The sequence below is a fragment of the Camarhynchus parvulus genome, chromosome 2 (assembly GCF_901933205.1).
Source record: "Camarhynchus parvulus chromosome 2, STF_HiC, whole genome shotgun sequence".
Taxonomy (NCBI): Eukaryota; Metazoa; Chordata; class Aves; order Passeriformes; family Thraupidae; genus Camarhynchus; species Camarhynchus parvulus.
In genome coordinates, this window is record NC_044572.1 from 68,050,173 (window position 1) to 68,068,630 (window position 18,458).

At 43.4% G+C, this 18,458-nt stretch overlaps 1 protein-coding gene across 2 annotated transcripts in view; it reads left to right on the plus strand.

Annotated features, from left to right (window-relative positions):
- Positions 1-18,458, plus strand: part of SLC22A23 (solute carrier family 22 member 23) — a 109,477-nt gene that overhangs the window by 62,149 nt on the left and 28,870 nt on the right. For both annotated transcript variants that reach the window (XM_030965690.1, XM_030965699.1), the window contains exons 4-5: positions 12,166-12,334; positions 17,755-17,882. In XM_030965690.1, the coding sequence (XP_030821550.1) occupies positions 12,166-12,334; positions 17,755-17,882 (297 nt within the window). The remainder of the gene's footprint in view (positions 1-12,165; positions 12,335-17,754; positions 17,883-18,458) is intronic.

The window sequence follows — 18,458 nt, forward strand, 5'->3', positions numbered from 1 at the left end:
TTCTGTGTGCCTTGGGCTGCTCCCACATTTGTGATTTCTGCTGCAGGTATCTGGCAACTCACTCATCTGGAGCAAGTCAGGGTGTTATGTCACCCAGCCTTTGTGAAGGCCTGACATTTCCTCTGCTTGCAAGAGCTGGAAAGGAAGTTGGTTTATTTAGAAAAGGGTTTTTTTTTATTTACTTCTGTCTATTCATACTGTTGGTAGAAAAGATATTCCTGCTTCTGTGTGAAACATCTGGCTAAATTATAAATGTGAGGAAGTGGCTGAAGAAATAGCTTAACTGAATTGTTATTTATTTGTTAATTGTGTAGCTCTGCTTTCTAAATTCTGTGTTTCATGGCAGCATAGCCATATATAGCCTCATATTGCTGTTAAAATAAGCAAGTAGTGATAATAACTGAGCTTAAATCTGGTGCTCTGCATTGAAGCAGGCAACGCTGAAGGAAGGTTCTTCCCCATGCAAAGTGCTCAGGGGCCACCTGGAGAGCAGAACAAGTGCTCAGTGGTTCCAGCCTGAATTCCATTTTCCAGTTCCTCTGGCTGTGGCCCTGTTTTTAGATGACAAAATGGTGATTAAAGCTTCCCTGTGTCTGTGAATGTCATGCAAGTGGGCAGGGATGTCTAAAGAGACCTGCTTACTGTCCAGTGCTGGACAGCCTTGTGCAGCAGCTTTCTCTAGGGGTCTGGAGAAATTCTGATTTTTATTAGAAATATCACTCAGCAAGATGGGAGAGCAGTTTTTGTCTTCTCTGCTTCCATAAACCTATACAAATGTAAGTGAACATTAATTTTATTTTTTCAAATTACGTGTTCACAGACTTTGTTTCAGCAAAAACAGATCTTCAAGATTTAGTTATGCTTACTTCCCATGTAACCCAGAATACCTTTTGGATATAGTTCTTTAGCTGCTAACTTGGTAGAATCTGGATGTGAGCTACAAGGTGGTTTTCCTAATTGGACTGTGCAACTTGGTAGATAGGTTTGTAGCCAGGAATCAGTTCCTCCTTGTTCCCACAAGTGTTTGAGAAGGTAGTTTGTAGGTTTGTGGTGTGAATGGTCTGGCAAAGGGCTCTGCCCTCCTTTCCTGGGGATGCTTTGCCCTTGAGCCATGTGCATGGTGCTGCTCTGGAGAGTGTTTCCTGTTCTGTTGGGTGTGTGGTTACCTGATCTGGGAAATATTCAAGCCCCTGAGACGTTCCTGTGTTGTTTATGCCAGGAGGAACACATGCCCACAGTGTGCTCAGGTTTGCTGCGTGCCTGCAGGTACAGGGACCTGCCCTGGGAGGTGGTGGTGTCTGAGCCCTGCATGGGGGTGCTGAGGATCCACTGTCACACCCGGAAAGGCAGGATCAGCCACAAAGGCTTTTTTCTTCCCATCTCTCAGCATTTTTCTCATGGACAGGAATTCTCATGTAGTTTCCCATGTTCCTTTATGTGGTGGAATAAGGTTATGAAGCAAGCCGGTGTTTGAGTTGAAAATTGTATCTCACCTCCTGTACTTCTCAAGTTCAGCCCTTTTTTATTCCCTTGCTGGCTCTGCAAGAAGATACAAAGGAAAATTTGGAAACAGTAACTGAATTATTTCTGTTGTGTCAAGCAATGGAATGATTTATTCAAAGCTGAATGTGGGAAGGAAATCTGATATGATGAGCCAGGGGCACTCCTTCTGTTAGTTATCTCTCTCCCCTCCCATGACCATAATCTTCTTTGTGTCATTCTCTCTCACTCTCCCACCTTCTCTATACATTTTTCTCTCTCTAGAAAAGGGTGGTAAATATAGGAGGTTTTTTTGAAGTACCTGAAAGTGTTCTCTTAGCAGGGATGATCTAACACGACATACGATGCAACCCTTGCATAGGAAACAGCACATCAGATTCGTGTTGCCATTTATGTACTATAAGCAATCAAAGTATTGATGCACAAATAAAAATACAAATAATGGACTTACTGCAGAGAGAACCTCCCCAAGATCCTCTGACCTTAAGAGTACAGCTTGACTGTACCTAGGCAAGGTGAAGTCTACACCAGGCTCTGCTGGGTGATCTCCTAGACAGCATTACCTCTATGCACAGCTCTTATCTTTGGCTTTGTACCACCACAGGTACAGTGCAACACCGCTTAACAGGCGCTTGCATTTGAAACAGAAATTCACATAGAGAAATAGTTAGTTGCTGCTAAGAGAAGATTAAGAGTCATTCATTTCTCAAGGTGTAGGTATGGGCATATATCTTCACTATTTTAGCCATAGCTGTGATGTGTACAAAGTCTACTGTTGTTGTAATCGAAACAAGTGAAATCCGCTTTCATGAATTGCAGCTGGATTCTTTCCAAGGAGCTGGGTTTCCTTTTAATGTTGGGCTATTAATTAGCTCAGCAATTCATTCTAGTTTTATTTGGAACAACTCAGCAAGTGTTGCCATATTTGAACTCTTCTGTAAGTGGCAGGAGTTTTCTTGAAAGAGGCCCTTCACTGCAGAAAAGTGAACATACCCATGGGAGGATGGCTTCTACTCAGGAAGATCCATCTATTCCCAGCCTACTTGCCAGCTTCCATGGAAGGAAGATGTGAAGAAACATTGTCTTTCTCTTTTCCAAGGTTATTGCAAAGCAATAGGAGGCTTTCCATCCATTCAGCAAAAACATTTATTTCTTACCCCAGTTTTAACAGGATATTGCTATTTAAAACTGATGAAGGTGCATATTCATCTTGGCTGTGAGAAACTCTCGAATAAACTCACACGTTTTTCAGGGTTGATTCTGGATAAACTTTGAATCCCAGTGGATGTTTCTGGGTGGTCTGGTTTGCAATTTACATGCAAATATGAGATGCTGGAGGCACTGTAATGCCAATTCCCTTTTTATTGTTCTTCACTGTCTAATCAGGTTTTACCAAATCAAAGAATTCTGGTATTTGACAGGAAAAAAGCTTTCACAAAAGCTTTTGTCTGGTATTTTTAAAGATAGTGAGGAAGAAATTTAAGGAATATTTAGGCTTTGGCAGTGCTAAGGTCATTTTATGTTGTATGTGACAACAGCACAGTGAGGGATGTTCCACTGTGCTCACCTCTGTGTGTGTGCACCTGCAGGTGCTAAGCTGCTGAGTTACCCTTGGCTTGAAGGGATGTGCTTGGAGAGGGCTGGAAAGGGAATGCTCTTTCCCTGACAAGCTTGTGCACCATCACTGAGCCCATTGGATCACACTCTGTGCTGCAGAACTGCCCACAAACCAGCCACGAGCAGACCCCACCATACAGACCGCTCCGTGTGTGCAGAGTGGTGGCAAGTGTTCTCCACAGCACAGAGATCATGCATTTAACATAAGGAATAAAAGCCTGTAACCAGATACTGAAGACTTGATTTTGAATGAAAATAGAATTTTCGTTGCTTCAGGAAGCGGGTTTTGTTCCAAGGTTGGAGGAATCTTTTTCACTTTAAAATCAATTGACCAAAAGGACATCTTCACTGGTTCTTTCCTCTTTTTTCCCTAGAATATATTTTTTCTTTCCTTATGGTAATGTTACTTGGTAGATAAAAGCTCATTGGGGTATGGAAGAGGAAAAACAATATCTGTACTTCTTCTAACTGTGCACCATCTGCTTTTATATCGGGAGAGGTTTTCTCACCATCTATGCATTACCACAGCCTCATTTTTCTTTTTGTATCCTCATCCTCATGGGCTTAAAATTAGAGATCTGACCAGGGGCTGTCCTTCCTGTTCTTATTCAGGCACAGTGGCTGTGTGCAGTGTTTGGCATGGTTCTCTCTTGTTGGGCGGGTGTCCCAATTCTGTCTGCCTGCCTTTGCCATCCCCAGACCTGTGTCAGGGTTAATGCTGAGCCCTGGAGCCAGAGAGTTACTAATGCAAAAGTCACCCCTTAGTCTGAGTGGCACCTCCTTCTCCAGTGAATGCACTGGAGAAGCACCCAAAACACAGCAGCTCATTGGCTCTGCATCCCTGCACTTCCCCTTTCACACTGTTCATTAAATATCTATCCAGAGTGCCTGGCATAAATCTTTAAAAACGAGGCTGCCCTGGGGGCCAAATGTGTGACAGCCCTTCACAAAGAGGCTCACTAATTGCTTCTGATTAAATTGCCTTCACTTCTGCTGGCCCTCGTGCTTTCAGCCAGTGCTGCGTCTTCCAGGCTCTCTCTGACACGGTGGTGCCACCTGAGCAATTCACGGCCCCTGAGACGGGATGGGTTATTCAGGACATCCCCCTAATTTCCAGTGATTGCTGCTGACATCACAGGGGGATCAGGGGAGGAAAAGGAGCTAGAGGCTTTTGCCTTTACAGTTATATCGGTGTGTATATACACACATATCCATAAATATGTGTGTATGTTTATATATCTGCACACGTGTATGGGGTTACAGTTGTATTTATGAGAGCTTAATAAACAGCCCCTAGTGCTTGCTTAGACTCTGTATGTAATCCCATTCAGGGCTTGTTATGAAGTTGACACAAGAGAAAGGAGCAAGGTGCTTTCCGGGGGTTGTGCCTCTGATGTGAGAAGCTTCAGACAAGCTGTCTCCCTTTGATCTGAGGGAGTGGGTGCAGGGCAGGGAAAGCTTTATTATGACCTAAAAAGCACCAAGTACTTTTCTTGGTCCTCCATTTAGTTTTCTTCCATGTTTGTCTCTTCTCTTTGATAAGCTAGGCTGCAACCAACTCAAGTCTCCCGTGCCAAATTCTTGTTAGCAATATGCAGTTCTGCTGACAATGTGCTCAAATCCAGGGCTCAATGCATCTATTCACTCATCCAACAGCATGATGGTAATGGTGAAAAAATCCTCCTTGGAGGAGCACCTCATGTGGGATCAGTGCTTGCAGAGAGAGGGGCTGCCCTGCTGTCTCAGTGAGATGGAAGCGTTTCATAGACCTGAAACAAGGTGTTATGTTGTTATTTCTTTGTTCCTGCTTCTTTGAGGACCATCATCCATCTAGAGATTGCAAACTGAGTTTTTGAAACAGCTGCTGTTGGAATATTGTTTGTCAGTTGATCAATTAAGAGAAGTGCAGATTTCCAGCTATTGAATTTCTTCTCGGTTCTTATTTTAAGTAGCTACAATGTTGCTAAAAATTCGCTTAAAAATACAGATGCAGATCCCTTTCAACTAAAGCATCAAAGAAAATGAGCTCCTCTGATACATCTCACATCAGTTTTTGTTTCAGCTCCTCTCATACACACTCCTGTCAAAAAAATGTCAATAATGATTTAGATCCTGCTAGGAGAAAAGGTGCCAGCTGTTGTGAACAGCAGAGGTGTTAGGTTTGCAAAACATTGCTGTGACCAATTGTGCATTTCCTTTAGAGAAAGCCACCTTTTTGGAACAAGAAAGAGTCCCATATATTTCTGTGCAATCTCAGTTTTTTGCAGAAATAATCAAACATTTATATGGCTTTGGAGAGTATCTTAAGGGGGATAGGAAATTTTAGACTGGAAGTGGGGGAGAATTTTTTTTATAGATGGCAGTTAACATGCAAAAAAACATATGTCATGGTAAAGCTTTTTAATCACTTTTTAATTGCATTTAAATTAAGCCATCTTTATACTGAAATTAGTGTGTTCTGTATCTACCCATTTCTCATGCTCTTTGTCCCTGCTGTGTAGGTTTCCAGGGGCATTCTCCTTGTGTTTTTTCAGAATGCTGTTATTCACATCCAAGAATTGTCACCAAAAGTCAGTGTTGGCTGGGAGTGGCAGAGATGCTGCTGCTGCTTTCCTCTGGAAGTAGGATAGATGGCAACTGCAGCACCTGAAATGTGATTTAACATTTCTTTGGGTTTATTGCTTTGTATATGGCAGGCAGCATGGTGTATTAAAGGTTTCTTATGCAGCCAGCCATCTGTTTTGTAAGATGTTGTTTGTCTTGTGCAATGTAAAACTTGGCAAATGCAGATGCCATGGGATGAACTGGGGAACGACACGTGCTTCTTTCCCTGCCACTGATGCTCCCTGGGCAACAGCTTGCATCCAGGGCATGGTTGCAGACATCTCTGCATCCCACCCACTGGTCAGGCAGCTTCTGCTCAGGGTCTCCTGTCCTTGCAGGAGCTGGGTTCAGCCTTGCCCTGCCATTTCCTGCTCTGCTGCATATACGTTGTGCCCGGGAAAACACAGCTCCTGCAACCGAGTTAATGGGGGTTGAGTAAACACCCTGCATTGAATCCAACCTGGCTCTGTGCTTGTGGTCCAAACACTCCACCTGGGGGTAGCTACAGACTGTCTGCAGCTCAGAGCGCTCCTCCTAAGATACCCTGACACAGCTGAGCAGTATCAGGCCTGAAATAGGGATGAGCAGGTCAGGCATGCGGAAAGTAAAGAGAGGGAAGGTTGCACCTTGTTTTTTGGTTGGATTTTTCATGAAAGGTGCAGTTATATTTACTTTTTTAATGCTATGCCTCTCTGTGAGGCTCCACAGTGCATCTAAAGGATATTTTGCCTGGCATCAGTTTTGGCACTGTTCTGGTCTTTGTATACCAGTTGGTCATCCGAATTAGTTTTGATAAGAAAAAATTCTGTTCTGATTAGATATTTCCTTATCAAGATAGCTCCATGCAGTAGATCCAGACAATGTGTTGAGGTCAGAAATTAAGTGTGCTGCTGCACATCTGGTGAGGTGTAGTTCTGGCTGCCTGCCCTGGTGCCAGCCTGACGGCTCTGTCAGCTCAGCTTATGTCAGTGCTCAGGGACTGATTTGACACATATTAAATGTGTTAATTAAATGGTGGGCTAGCATCTGTTCAAAAGAACTCTCACCAAATTGATGATGTGTAGAAAAGTGTCTTTGAAGGAGCACATGTGTCGGTTCACAGGTGTATTTTAGAATAACTTCTGTCCTGATGTGCTGTTAGGGGAAAATAATACTATTACTCAGCCATTGGAGTTTGAGTCTATTACTGTTCCCTTTTCATGGCAGTGGATTGGATTTCTCCAGAGAGGAAATTAGATTTTTCCTTCCCTTTCACTCTGTCTCTGTCCTGTGCTTACATCAGTTGGTGGTTGTCTGTGCACTGCAGTGTGTGTGATAACCTTTACTTCCACAAGTTACTTCATTTGCTGTTCCCTAATAAACTGCGTTTACACGTGATGCTTCTTTCCTTCTGGTGACAGCAAAGGCAATCAAGATGATGTGCTCCTTGTCTAAATTCATGCAGGAGTGAGTGTTGGCTTAGCCTGGGCCATTTCAGCCAGGACTGAATCAGAAGTGTGCTAACTGAAAGATGAGAAGTGTACGTAGCCCATGGGTAGAGCTTGCAGCTCTTAGAAGTTTGTGTCTAGTAACCAAGGGGAAATTTGTGTATACAAGCAGATATGTTGGATTTTATTTTCCTGTCCCCCTAGCAGCCAGCTGCAAACTTGTCTGGGAGTTATTGATAGTTTTTTGCTGCAATTTTATCTGGTCAGCTAGCCAAAAGCTAGCTTGGGGACCATGTTATTCTAGGAGGATCCAGTGAGACGATTTGTTTACAGCAAAGGGCAAATCCCACAGAGAGTGTTGGAGGAAGACAAGGTCCCAGAGGTCTCAGAGAGCTTGGTGGGAATTAGGAAACATAGCAGCAGCAGGGACAGAGTCACCTCCCAGCAGTCCTCAAGATCACTGTGAAGGAGGTGGCAGAGCTCATCGTGCCAAAAGGGTGACCTCAGGGAGAGCAGAGGTGGTGGGACGTGCTGGAGGTGCTGAACAGCTTGGGAAACTGAATACTCTGTGAGGTTTTTTTCTTTCCTTTTGTGCTATGATGAAAAGCAGAGTCCAAACGCAAAATTCTTTCTCAAGGTCACATCCTGCGCTTGACTTTTGGCTGAGCAGGGCTGAGGCAAGCACAGCCTTGGTGCTGTAGGCTGCTACTGCCACTGGGAATTTCTGGTGTCCCACATTTTACCCCTAAAGCTATGTTGCCAGAGAATCCTTCTCAAATTATGAGTGTTTTTCACCCGAGTCTCTTTTTTTTCCTCCCTTTTGAAGAAGAGGAACATCTCAGAGGGGTGCTAAGATGGAAGGAATTAAGAATATTGGGTGTGCAGTAATATGGGGGAAACTCTCAGAAGCTGGGGGATTTTATTTGGGTTTTTTTTTTAATATAATGTGCAACTGTGATTGTGAATCTAGAATCAGACTGTCACTGTCTCCTTGGGGATTTTTTTCAGTGTGAATGCTGTTGGCCAGCAGGTGCTTTGTCTTGGCCATTTTCTCCAAGGGATACTCCTATATAATTACAGTCTTAGTGGCTTACAGATGGAAACTGGGCAGGGAGAGAACACTGGAAAGACACAAAAAGCTGCTACCTTGTGGTTTCAGATGGAGCTAAAACTTGGGCTGCAGAACAAGGATTGCTTTGTGTTTTGGGTCTGGAGATGGGAAAGTGAATGCTAGAGGTTGTTCAAGCAGTGCAATGTAGCCTCTTTTTCCTCTTGATATGCTATTTGCAAATGACTTAACTTCTTTATTTTTTTTTAAATAGAAGTATTTGCCTTTCATCCTTGAGCAAATATTCTGAGAATAAATGTCAGCCTTCTAAGAAAAACGAGAGGGTTTCTGAAATCTGAAACAGATTGTTACCAGTGTGCAAGTGCAAGATGGAGTGAGAAAGGACAGGATGTGGATCTTAGTCCCTCCATGGCAGTGACAGCTTGCCTGGTGGGATTTGGAGGAGGTGGGCTATACAGGACCATGCTCTGTGGCTACATGAGCTGATGTTAACCCAGTAAAACTGCAGTTCTCCCTGGTGTCCTGTCTGTATGTTCCCAGACTGCTCCTTCCACAGCTGCAGGTGGAGAGGATGGGAGAAAAAAAAAACAGTTGGAAAGGGGAGAGGACAGCATTTCAGATGTCAGGCTATGGCATACTTACAGTGATTTTATCTCACTTTCCCATCTTCTTTTCAGAAGAGGTTGCCTGAAAAACTGTTGTAAAGGACACCAGCCCAGTTTGTCCATCCCAGTGCCAGGGACAGAAGCTGTTAGCAAAGACATTTTGCCCTTTCTGATGTAAAGTCCTTGTACCTCTTGTCAGGCGCACCTGTTCCATTTGCCTGGTTAAGCTGTTGTCTGACCTGTGGTTTTACCATGTCCCTCTGCTGATGCCAGAGCAGTGACATCCTGCACAGGGCAGTGGGGCAGAGCCCCCAGGGTGCTGCAGAGCTTCTTCAGTAGCTCCCACACCCTGGCAAACCTGAGTGCTCATGGGAATAACACATCTGGCCCCAGGACCAGGTTTTCACATTTCCCAGCCAGAGGTGCAGTATGCTGTGCATGTCTCATGTGTGGGATGCCTGTGAGGCCCAGGCTGGATCACACCTGAGGTAAAACAGCTGCCCTCAGGCTGGGAGCAGTTTTGCCTTAGGGGTTGTCTGGGTCTGGCTTGTTTGTCCACTGTTTGTCCACTGTTGCTGGGTGTCTGTTGACGGTGAGAGAGTCTGTTCCATGTGTCCTGAGCATGAGAGAGACTGTGAGAATCTGTCCCACGTGTCCTGAGCATGCCTGATCTCACTGCCCATGTACTGCAGGACAGCTTTGCATGCAGGTTCAACTTGCCCATACAATCACTTGCCTGGGCTTTAGGGAAATTAGGTCTCTGAGTTGGATGTGCTACTCTGACTGAGCTGCACAGAGAAGGAATTCTGGGCAAGGAGGCAAAATCCTTTACATGCATGTCTCCTTGCCCACACAAAATTTTCGAAGTGGAGCAAATGGATGTATCTGGGAGGTTTTGGTATTGATGATAATTTCTGTGATTAATGTGTATGATGAGGGGTTGCTCCATGCTCCACAAAGTAATTGAGATGGAAACTTTCTCATTGATCTGGGGAGCTGGGGCTTGCTTGCTCCATTTGCCATGAGTGGGTAAAGCTGATCTCAGTCTTGGAGTGATTTGATCTGAGTTGGTATTTTTGTCATGTGAGCAGGATGGAAATGGTTGCAGCCACAGAGGCCTCCTCGTGCCTGGGTGCATGGAGGCCCCAGTGTGAGCATCAGCTGGGTGCCTTCCCTGCTGCAAGGGCAAGGCCGCTGCCAAGGGTGGCTTTGCTGCAGGGGTGGGAAAGGGTTGACTGATAGATGCTTGCTAAAAACTGCAGTGCTGAATCTTTTATCATATAAAATTGAAGCCAGATATGTTGGAAAGTCAGTAGGCTGTCGTAATATGTAAAGCATTTCAACAGAGATGTGGTATTTCATATGCTGCTGATGTTGCCTGAAAGTCACACTCACCCAGCTAGAGCAGGGATTATTTTCTTGTCATCTCTGGCTTTTTTAGAGGAAAGGGCAGAAACTGATCATATGCATGTGATAATCCAGAGAAGAAAATAGATGCTAAACAATCTCTGAAGCTATTTCCTTTCTATACAATGAATAACTGCTGCATGCAGAGTTTTTTACTGTGCACCAGTGACTTAATAAAATATACTTTTATTATTTGGACACTGCTTCCTGACTTTATATGGAAGTTGATATCTCGGTTATTTTTATTTTTACCTGATACTAACCTGAGCAATGCAATTGAAATGCTAAAGCCTTACACATCTAATGCAGACTTCCTGTTTCTATGGCAACAAAACTCGACCTTGTACTTAATGAAGGAATATTGGAGTGTGAGTAACTGTTACTTTAAGGTTTAGAAAAACAAACAGAAGCTCTTTATATTTGGAGATTAGAGAAATAAAACGGAAATTACCTCTTTTCATAGAACAACAAAAAATTCCTAGGCTTGGGATACTTCATTAGTAAGAATGAAACCATATTAATGTCATAAGGAGCTCTGCGTTTTAATCTTTTTTACCAAATTAAAATGTAAAAGCCTTTTATAACATGTGAGAGTCTTTGAGAGCTTTTTCTCCCCTTTTTGTTTCCAAAGCTGCTGTGTTTGTGGTTAGGCTAATGAAAATTTGGGCTGCCTGACAACAGATACAGTTTCCTTTTTTACTGGCAAAAATCCAGTATTAGTTTTTGTATTGGCTGAAAAGAAAGGGAACAAAATGTGTGGTGTAATCCTACATTTGATCTACAAGCTAGTTCCTGGTCAGTTAGTTTAAATCTCTGTTACAGTGATAAATGCAAACTGCAGGTAAGAGAGTGAATGAAGGAGCAACTGTCATCTCTTCCTATTTTCTTAGGGCTTTTAGGTTAAAATTTTAATAACCATTAAATTCTAATTTAAAACCACCACAGGAAACACCCCATAGAAAAGCAACAATGCTGACAGCAACATATCACAAATTTTTACAGGCCTCTTTCTGTATCAGCATTCCAATAAGTGCTACACAACATTTGTGGCAGGTTTATTGAGCTAAAGTATTAGTCTGTGCAAGTGAATGTGGGCAAGTGGGAAATATGATATAGAGGTTTCTATTACAATCTTACTGGTGAAAAAATTTCCATTTTTGTGTTTGCTATTTCTTCTGTGACTTTTTAAAATTCTGTTGTTAGGCTGTGATTCTGAAAAATTAATCTTCTGACCAAATAAAGCTAGCTAGGATTCAGGGTTTAAGGAAATATTTGATCTAGTGAACTGAGTTTTATCTACTCACTTGTCACAAGACAGCTGAGGCAACCAGAGATACCAGTGATGGTAGTAAATTGCCCCACAGCAAAAGGAAGGATGGAGGGTAGGATAAGACAGATGGGAAGTTGCCTGTTTGAAAGTTGATCAAGATAAGCTATTGGGAAAAGCAAACCCAGAAACAACAAGCTCAGCAAAATCCAGCTTGGAATTGGCTGAGTCGGGGCATATTAAGGTGTGGGCAGGTGGTATCCCATTTGAACTGGGTGCCCGAATCCAGCTCCCAGCAAACAGTTTGGAAAGGCAGGTGGTGTTTCTGAGAAGTGTGAAAAGCCATGACCCAAGATCTTTGGCTTGTGTTTGACCATACATTTCCTTTTAAAAATAAACACCTTGTTGTTAAGTAAAATGCAGGCAGAGACTGAAGGAAATCTGGCAGTGAGGATACAGCAGGTATATGGAAGTTGCAATGTTTGCACCGCAGATAGCTGTTAATGGGCTTCTCTAGAGCCTAAATATGGGAGGAAGCAAAACTTATTTGATTCTGCATAGCTTTGACCAAAGCTCCTGTAGGACATGACCTCCCTCACAGTTTCCTAGAGATGCTCTGGGGGTGTCTTTGCTGGTGGGGGCTGACTGTCTGTGTACTCTGTGTTTCAGGGATAGAGCTCTGTCCTCCCGGGCACCGGTTCATGATCACCATGGTGGCGAGCTTCATCGAGATGGCAGGGCAGTTCCTCATGCCAGGGCTGGCTGCCCTCTGCAGGGACTGGCAGGTCCTCCAGGCAGTCATCATCTGTCCCTTCCTGCTGATGCCGTTTTACTGGGTGTAAGTATTTCTTCCTCCTGCCAACGAGCTCCTGATGTTGGACTTGGGAGATGCTCCACTCTCAGGAAGTGTGTGAGCTTCACAATAAATATTCCTTTCCCTTTGTTCTTCCATTCACCTTGTGCAAATCTTGACTTTGAAATAAGAAAGAATAACTTTATAATCTGCTCTAGCATGCACATATGCTACACCCTGCAACACGGTGGGCACTTGGGAGACAGTCCCCTTTCACTGAGGTGAAGTTGTACTTTGTTATTGTTCTGGCTGTCACGTCCCCTTTAAGGACTAAAATAGTTCTTGAGAGGATGCATCCCAGCCTGGCTGTTGTCAGATTGTGACTGCATGGCTATATTTTCCCTTAATACCTATGTTGTGGTTCTGGACTGACACTGTTAGTTTCTTTGATCCAAGAAAAGTTACAAATAACATCTGTCAGCCCTGGAACAAGCGCACTGGGATGTTTTGTATGCCTGAGGTAGTCAGCCCTGAACTGGACTTGATTTTGCCCAAATTAGCACATGCTATGCTGAAGTCTCGGTGGCTGGTCTGCGCCAGGCATTGGCTTGGGATTGTTCCTACAAAGAATTCCCCACTCCCAACCAGTCCCACTCCTCTGTGACTGTGGCACTGTGGTGTTGGTACGGCTGTCTGAGAGAAGTAGGATGGCTTTCATCTTGGGAATAGTGCCAGGTCCATCTCCACCATAACTTTATAAACATTCCAAAAAAATCTTTCTTTGTTGCTCTGTCTTAATAGTGACACGCAGTGGCGGCATAAGACAACAGAGGCTTAGGAGAGTAGTGTTGTACAAAACCATAACAATAAGAACACTAACAAGTCTAAAATATTTCATTATTGTACACTGAGAAAAATGAGGGAAAAGGCCACCACTCTGTGCAGGACCAATCTTGTTACATACCATGGCGATCTAGGCTGCTAGTTGTAATGCCTGACAAGTTACAACATGTAAAAACTTGTTGCCCTATGTAACAGTTATATTTTTGTATTAACTTCTTACAGAGCCCTCCTGTGTTAATGGTGGTAACCCTCAGTGAGGATTTCACTGCTTGTTCCCAAGGTAGATGTGCCTCAGCATGGGTAAAATGTGCACTCAGGAGAGTTACAAGTCCCTTGCAAAATAATGACAGCGGGGGCAGGGTGTTACCCAGGTATTCCAACATATAAAATTTAAATAGCCTCATCTCGACAGCCTCATTTACCTCTTTGATGAATAATGAAGAGTGGTTTTGTTAATCTGTGATGCTGTTAGTCTCTCCCTTACCTGCTGTATGCTATACACATGCTGGTCTGCTCCAAAGCTTCATGTGGTAATGCCTGCCAGCTGAAATACCTCATGTCCACCACTAGATAAAACACAATATCAAACAGAATATTTACAGACATTTGTTTCCAAAAGGATGGTACAGTAGTTTGGAGATGCCTAATAAGCATGGGGGATGGCATGGAGAACAGGCATCCCTCAGCAGTCTTCTGGAGGCCACACATTTTTCAGGTGGCTTTGGCAGGGTCTCACACATTCATGTTGAGCGGTCATTCCTGAGTGACATTGAAAGGAATAGGAAATGCTAAAAATTATGCTGTAATCTGCAAGAACTCTGTGGCTTTTTAGCTGGACAGGGCAGGCAAACCAAGCAAATAAGTCCCCCTTATATACTGTGGACCATAGCAGCTTGAAAAGTAGTGGTAATAGCCAGAGGATGGGCATTTGTGTTGCCCAGGGTTTTTGCATTTGCAGAAATGAACCTTGGTTGGGATGCCTCTTTAATTATATTGTCAGTACAGTATGTACTTTTCTCTTAGGCTTTTTGCTTCCATCTGTTGCATATTCTCTGGGAAGTGTTACCATTTTATTACCTCTTTCTTTCCTTCCAAATGGAACGTGGACCCGCAGCGGGTGTTGCAGATAAAGGAAGAAAACTAGCTGATTGGTGATAAAAGAAGAACTGGAAAACTGCACTGCTTGCTAATTCCCCATCATGTACCCAAAGCAGTGAGTCAACAGATGCTGCAAATAGCCCCTGCACTGCCTCCTCCTTCCTCTGTACTCTCTTTATTTCCATCTCCTGCTGTGAGAGTGCTGTTTGCCCCTCCAGGCTGGGGCTTAGCCCTCTTCCCACCTATGGTTTTGCTCTTCTGTCGGCCACATGCACATGGCAGGCTATACAGTCCCCAGGAGGTGCATGGCTGAGTGGATTGGGAAGCTGGGTATGGATGGGGGAAAAGGGAGAGGCAGCAGCTTTGTCTGGGAGGGATGGGCAGATGGACTTGGATACAAGTGTAGAGTATCCAAGTATGGAGTAGATACCCCTACTGGGCTCTTAGGTCATTCTGGAAGGACAGAAAGGCACCCATGTAAGCCAGACCATGGGCACAGGGGTTTGTGACAGGTGTATAAAGATAATTTAATAGAAGATAGACTCCTTTCAAGTGTGTGTGTGTGTATTAGAGCCATAAGGGAAGGGGAACTCCAGCTATACAGAGACCTTATTTCTTCTCCCTTGAACAAAGGAAGCTCCAGACAGGATGATGCCATGAATGTCAGTAAAGATATCAATAACTTGAATTAAATTGCTTCATTCTGACCAAAACTGAAGAAATAGAAGAGGTGGCTGGTTCTTTTCTGGTGCTTTTGGATAGAATTTACTCACACCAAGACACAGAGTTGCAATAACTGTGTTTGTTGACCTGAGGAAGACCCCTAATTGACAACCTATTACAGCTTTTCCATGGGCATCCATTTTCCATCCATCTGCACAGAATCACAGTTCTCCTTCCAGCTACATGTGGTACCTTCCTGGTCTTTATCAAGGATTCTTCTGTCCTCTTAGGATTTCTCAAACTTAAGATCTTTTTTACCGAATGTGCCTTCCAGTCATCTTCCTCTCCTCTCACCCGCAGCAGCAGCTGTGGAACAGGAGATGAAAGTTTAACCCAACCCCGCCCCTGTTCTTTCCTTGACTGTGAAAGTATGGCCCTTTTCTTCCTGATAGAGGAGGTAGCAGACTGTCAGCCAGCTATGTGAGGAAAATTCTGAAAACCGGAGGTCAGCAGGAAGGAGTGCATGCATTGGCTGTGGTTCACCAGGGACAAACTGTCTGCACACCTTGGAGCAGGAACACTGAGGGAGCGTGGTGTACTGCTCTGAGGGAGACAGGAAACAAAGGATGGAGTGGCACAGAAGAGTTGTGGTCATGCTCTGTTTAAAACAATGGAGTTGGTGGGAACTGTAAGCCAAAGGAACAACCCAAAAGGTGACCAAAAGCTGAACTTTGTGACATTAGCTCAAAAATATGTATTACTTTTCACAGCCCCCCATATGCTAATGACTGAAGTCACCCAAATTCCAGCCTAACCACAAAATGACATCACCTGTAACTTTACCTTTTCCCTTCCCTCAAACAAAACATTATAAATGTAGCTTAATTGAGGAAGGAGGTCAGAGGAGGCTTCACCTTTGTACCCTGGGACCTCGATGGGCTATACCTATCTCCTCTCTCACCACCTGTTGTGTAAGACTCGAACACTCAGCAATATTGAGTGCTTCTTCAGGAAATTCAAAAAGCAAGCTTGTGTTTGTGATTATACTTTTAGTGCTAGTTAGTCATCTCACAATTTAATGCATTTTTCAATGGCTGTATCATTCATACTGTAAGTGTTATTGGCATGTGCTTCCACAGACAGTGTATTTATCACCAGCAACCCAAGAACCTGCATTCCTGTTGCTCAGTAAGTGACACTTTTGCATCTGGCCATGAGATTTATTGAATGTGACTGGACTTCTACTCTGGCCATGAGAGTCCATTGGGTGCAACCAGACTTAGTGTGTCACACTGTTGGAGAATTTGTGACCATGGGAGTTCTTATTGAATGCGACTGGACTGATGACCTGGACTCAAGGCAGCCCACAGATTTTTAAGTGTCCCTAAGGAACCTCTCACTGCTCACACTGAGTGATGGAGCACCTGAAAGATGCTAGGCTTCAGCACTTCCAGTCTGAGAAACCTGCAGGACCCAGAAGATAAGAGACATATTTGTGCCCAGCCTGTAATGCCCATCCTCGTGGCTCCTTTCCTTTCCCTACGCGTGGGTGGTCATCACAGGACTTGTTGTTTGAAACCTGTGAGCAGACTGCTGAAAATCTAAAATTTATAGGCTGGTGGCTGAGGCTGTACCCTCTTCAGGGCCAAGCATGCAGATATTTTGCATTCAAAAAATTCTTAGTACTTTAAAAAATGCTTTTTCTTTACAAGACTTTCTGCTGAAAGATGTGCCAAAACATCTGTGCAGCACAAGGGGTAGTAAATAAGCTGTCAAGCTGAATGGGTGTCATCATAGTTGTTATATATTTTCATTGGCTGATATAATTTAGATTGCAGTCTGCCTGATTTCTCTCCTTTTTATTTCTTCTTCCAAAAATACTTTCTCTGTCTCAGTTGGAAGCTTTGCTAAGGTATCTTCCAAATTGTATCAGCGCTCAGAGATAGTTCAATAATGGTGCAGTTGGCTGCGTAGAAGGACAAGAACTGGGCAGCATCCACAGCAAAGATCAGTGTTTTGTGAAGGAAATTTGAGGGTTTATTATGTATTTGAAGTTAAAAATAGTTGTTAAATTTGTTTTTAATATGATCTTTTGGAAGAACAGTAAAAACAAAGTCTTAACATGAAAAAAACCAGAGTGAGATCTGAAAGTTTTCACATCTGTAGAAGTATGGGAGGTTTTGGGGGTTTGTTCTAAGAGCTATGTATTTCTTTTGTATTAAAATAAACTAATTTGGGAAAAAAAAGGGAGAGTGACCAGTTAAGCTCATTAACCTGGTTAATATCAGCACTTGTAAGAAACAATTGGATGGAAAATGGGCTTTTTTAACTGTATGCATATATATGTTTTTAAGGCAACTAACAAAATATTAGCTTTAGTCAGGGAAGCTTATGATCCTAACAAGTAATTCTTCTCTTTCGTCTGTCTTTAAAAGAGAACCCAAATTACTTCTGTCAGCTGTTTTCTTTCTTTGGTCTGAATTACCACGTGTGAACTGCTCATCTCATTCACTCCCTTTTTGGCATAAAATGTCTATTGCAGACAGTGCTGCCTCTTCCTCCCATTTCTTTCAAGTTATATTAATGGACAGAGCACCCATAATATGTTATAAAATTCCAATGTGCCGTATTTCCATGTGATAGGATACTTGCTCTACAATTTGTGAATCAGGGTAAAAGAAAATATCATAAATTTGCACATTCTGAATATGCTTTCCCTCTGTTTTGTTTCATAAGTTATTCTTCTGTATTTTGAAAGAAGTACAGAGCTTCTGAGTGGTTAAATGAGCAGCTAAAACTCTACCAGTTTGTCCTCTGACAGAAAACTGGAAGCAGCCCTAACCTGTTTTCCCTCTTTAAAGTATTTTCCCAGAGTCTCTTCGGTGGTTGATGGCTACACAACAGTTTGAGGCATCCAAGGAACTGATCCTTCAGTTCACGCACAAGAACAGGATGAACACAGAAAGCGACATCAAAGGAGTGGTGCCCGGTGAGTTGGACAGACAACTGCAAATCCTCCAGCTCTTCTCCAGTGGCTGCACATGGCATCACTGCCCGGAATTAAATTATGCATTTATTGCCTGTAAATCATCTCATTCATTCATTCATTCATTCATTCATTCATTCATTCTGCTCTTGAAAACCCATTCCAAACCCCAGCACTGTGTTAAAAACTCCATGGCCTGTTGAACAGTCCTAGTAATTATAGTCTTGTCTTGCAGTGCCGTGTGTCTTTAGAGACATCTCTTGAAGAATTTTACCATGGCTACAAGAGTGCGCCTTCAGCTCTGTGTGCCTCTGGAAACTGGGTTTTAAGGAAGCTGCTTGCTGGGATCCTGCCCATCACCCAACACTTACTCTGTTGGTTTGGAGAAGCAGCAGCACGCAATCCCCCTATTCTAAAGTGCCAGCCCCATGAGAAACTTAAACCACATTAGAGTTTCTCTTTAAAGCTTTGCTCCAAGAGCTGTTTTGCTCTCCTCTCCTGCATCATCGGCGTGATGCTTCTTTAGGGATGGAGAGTTGCTGCAAGTGACAGTGGTAGGGTGCAGTTTTTGCTTGAGAG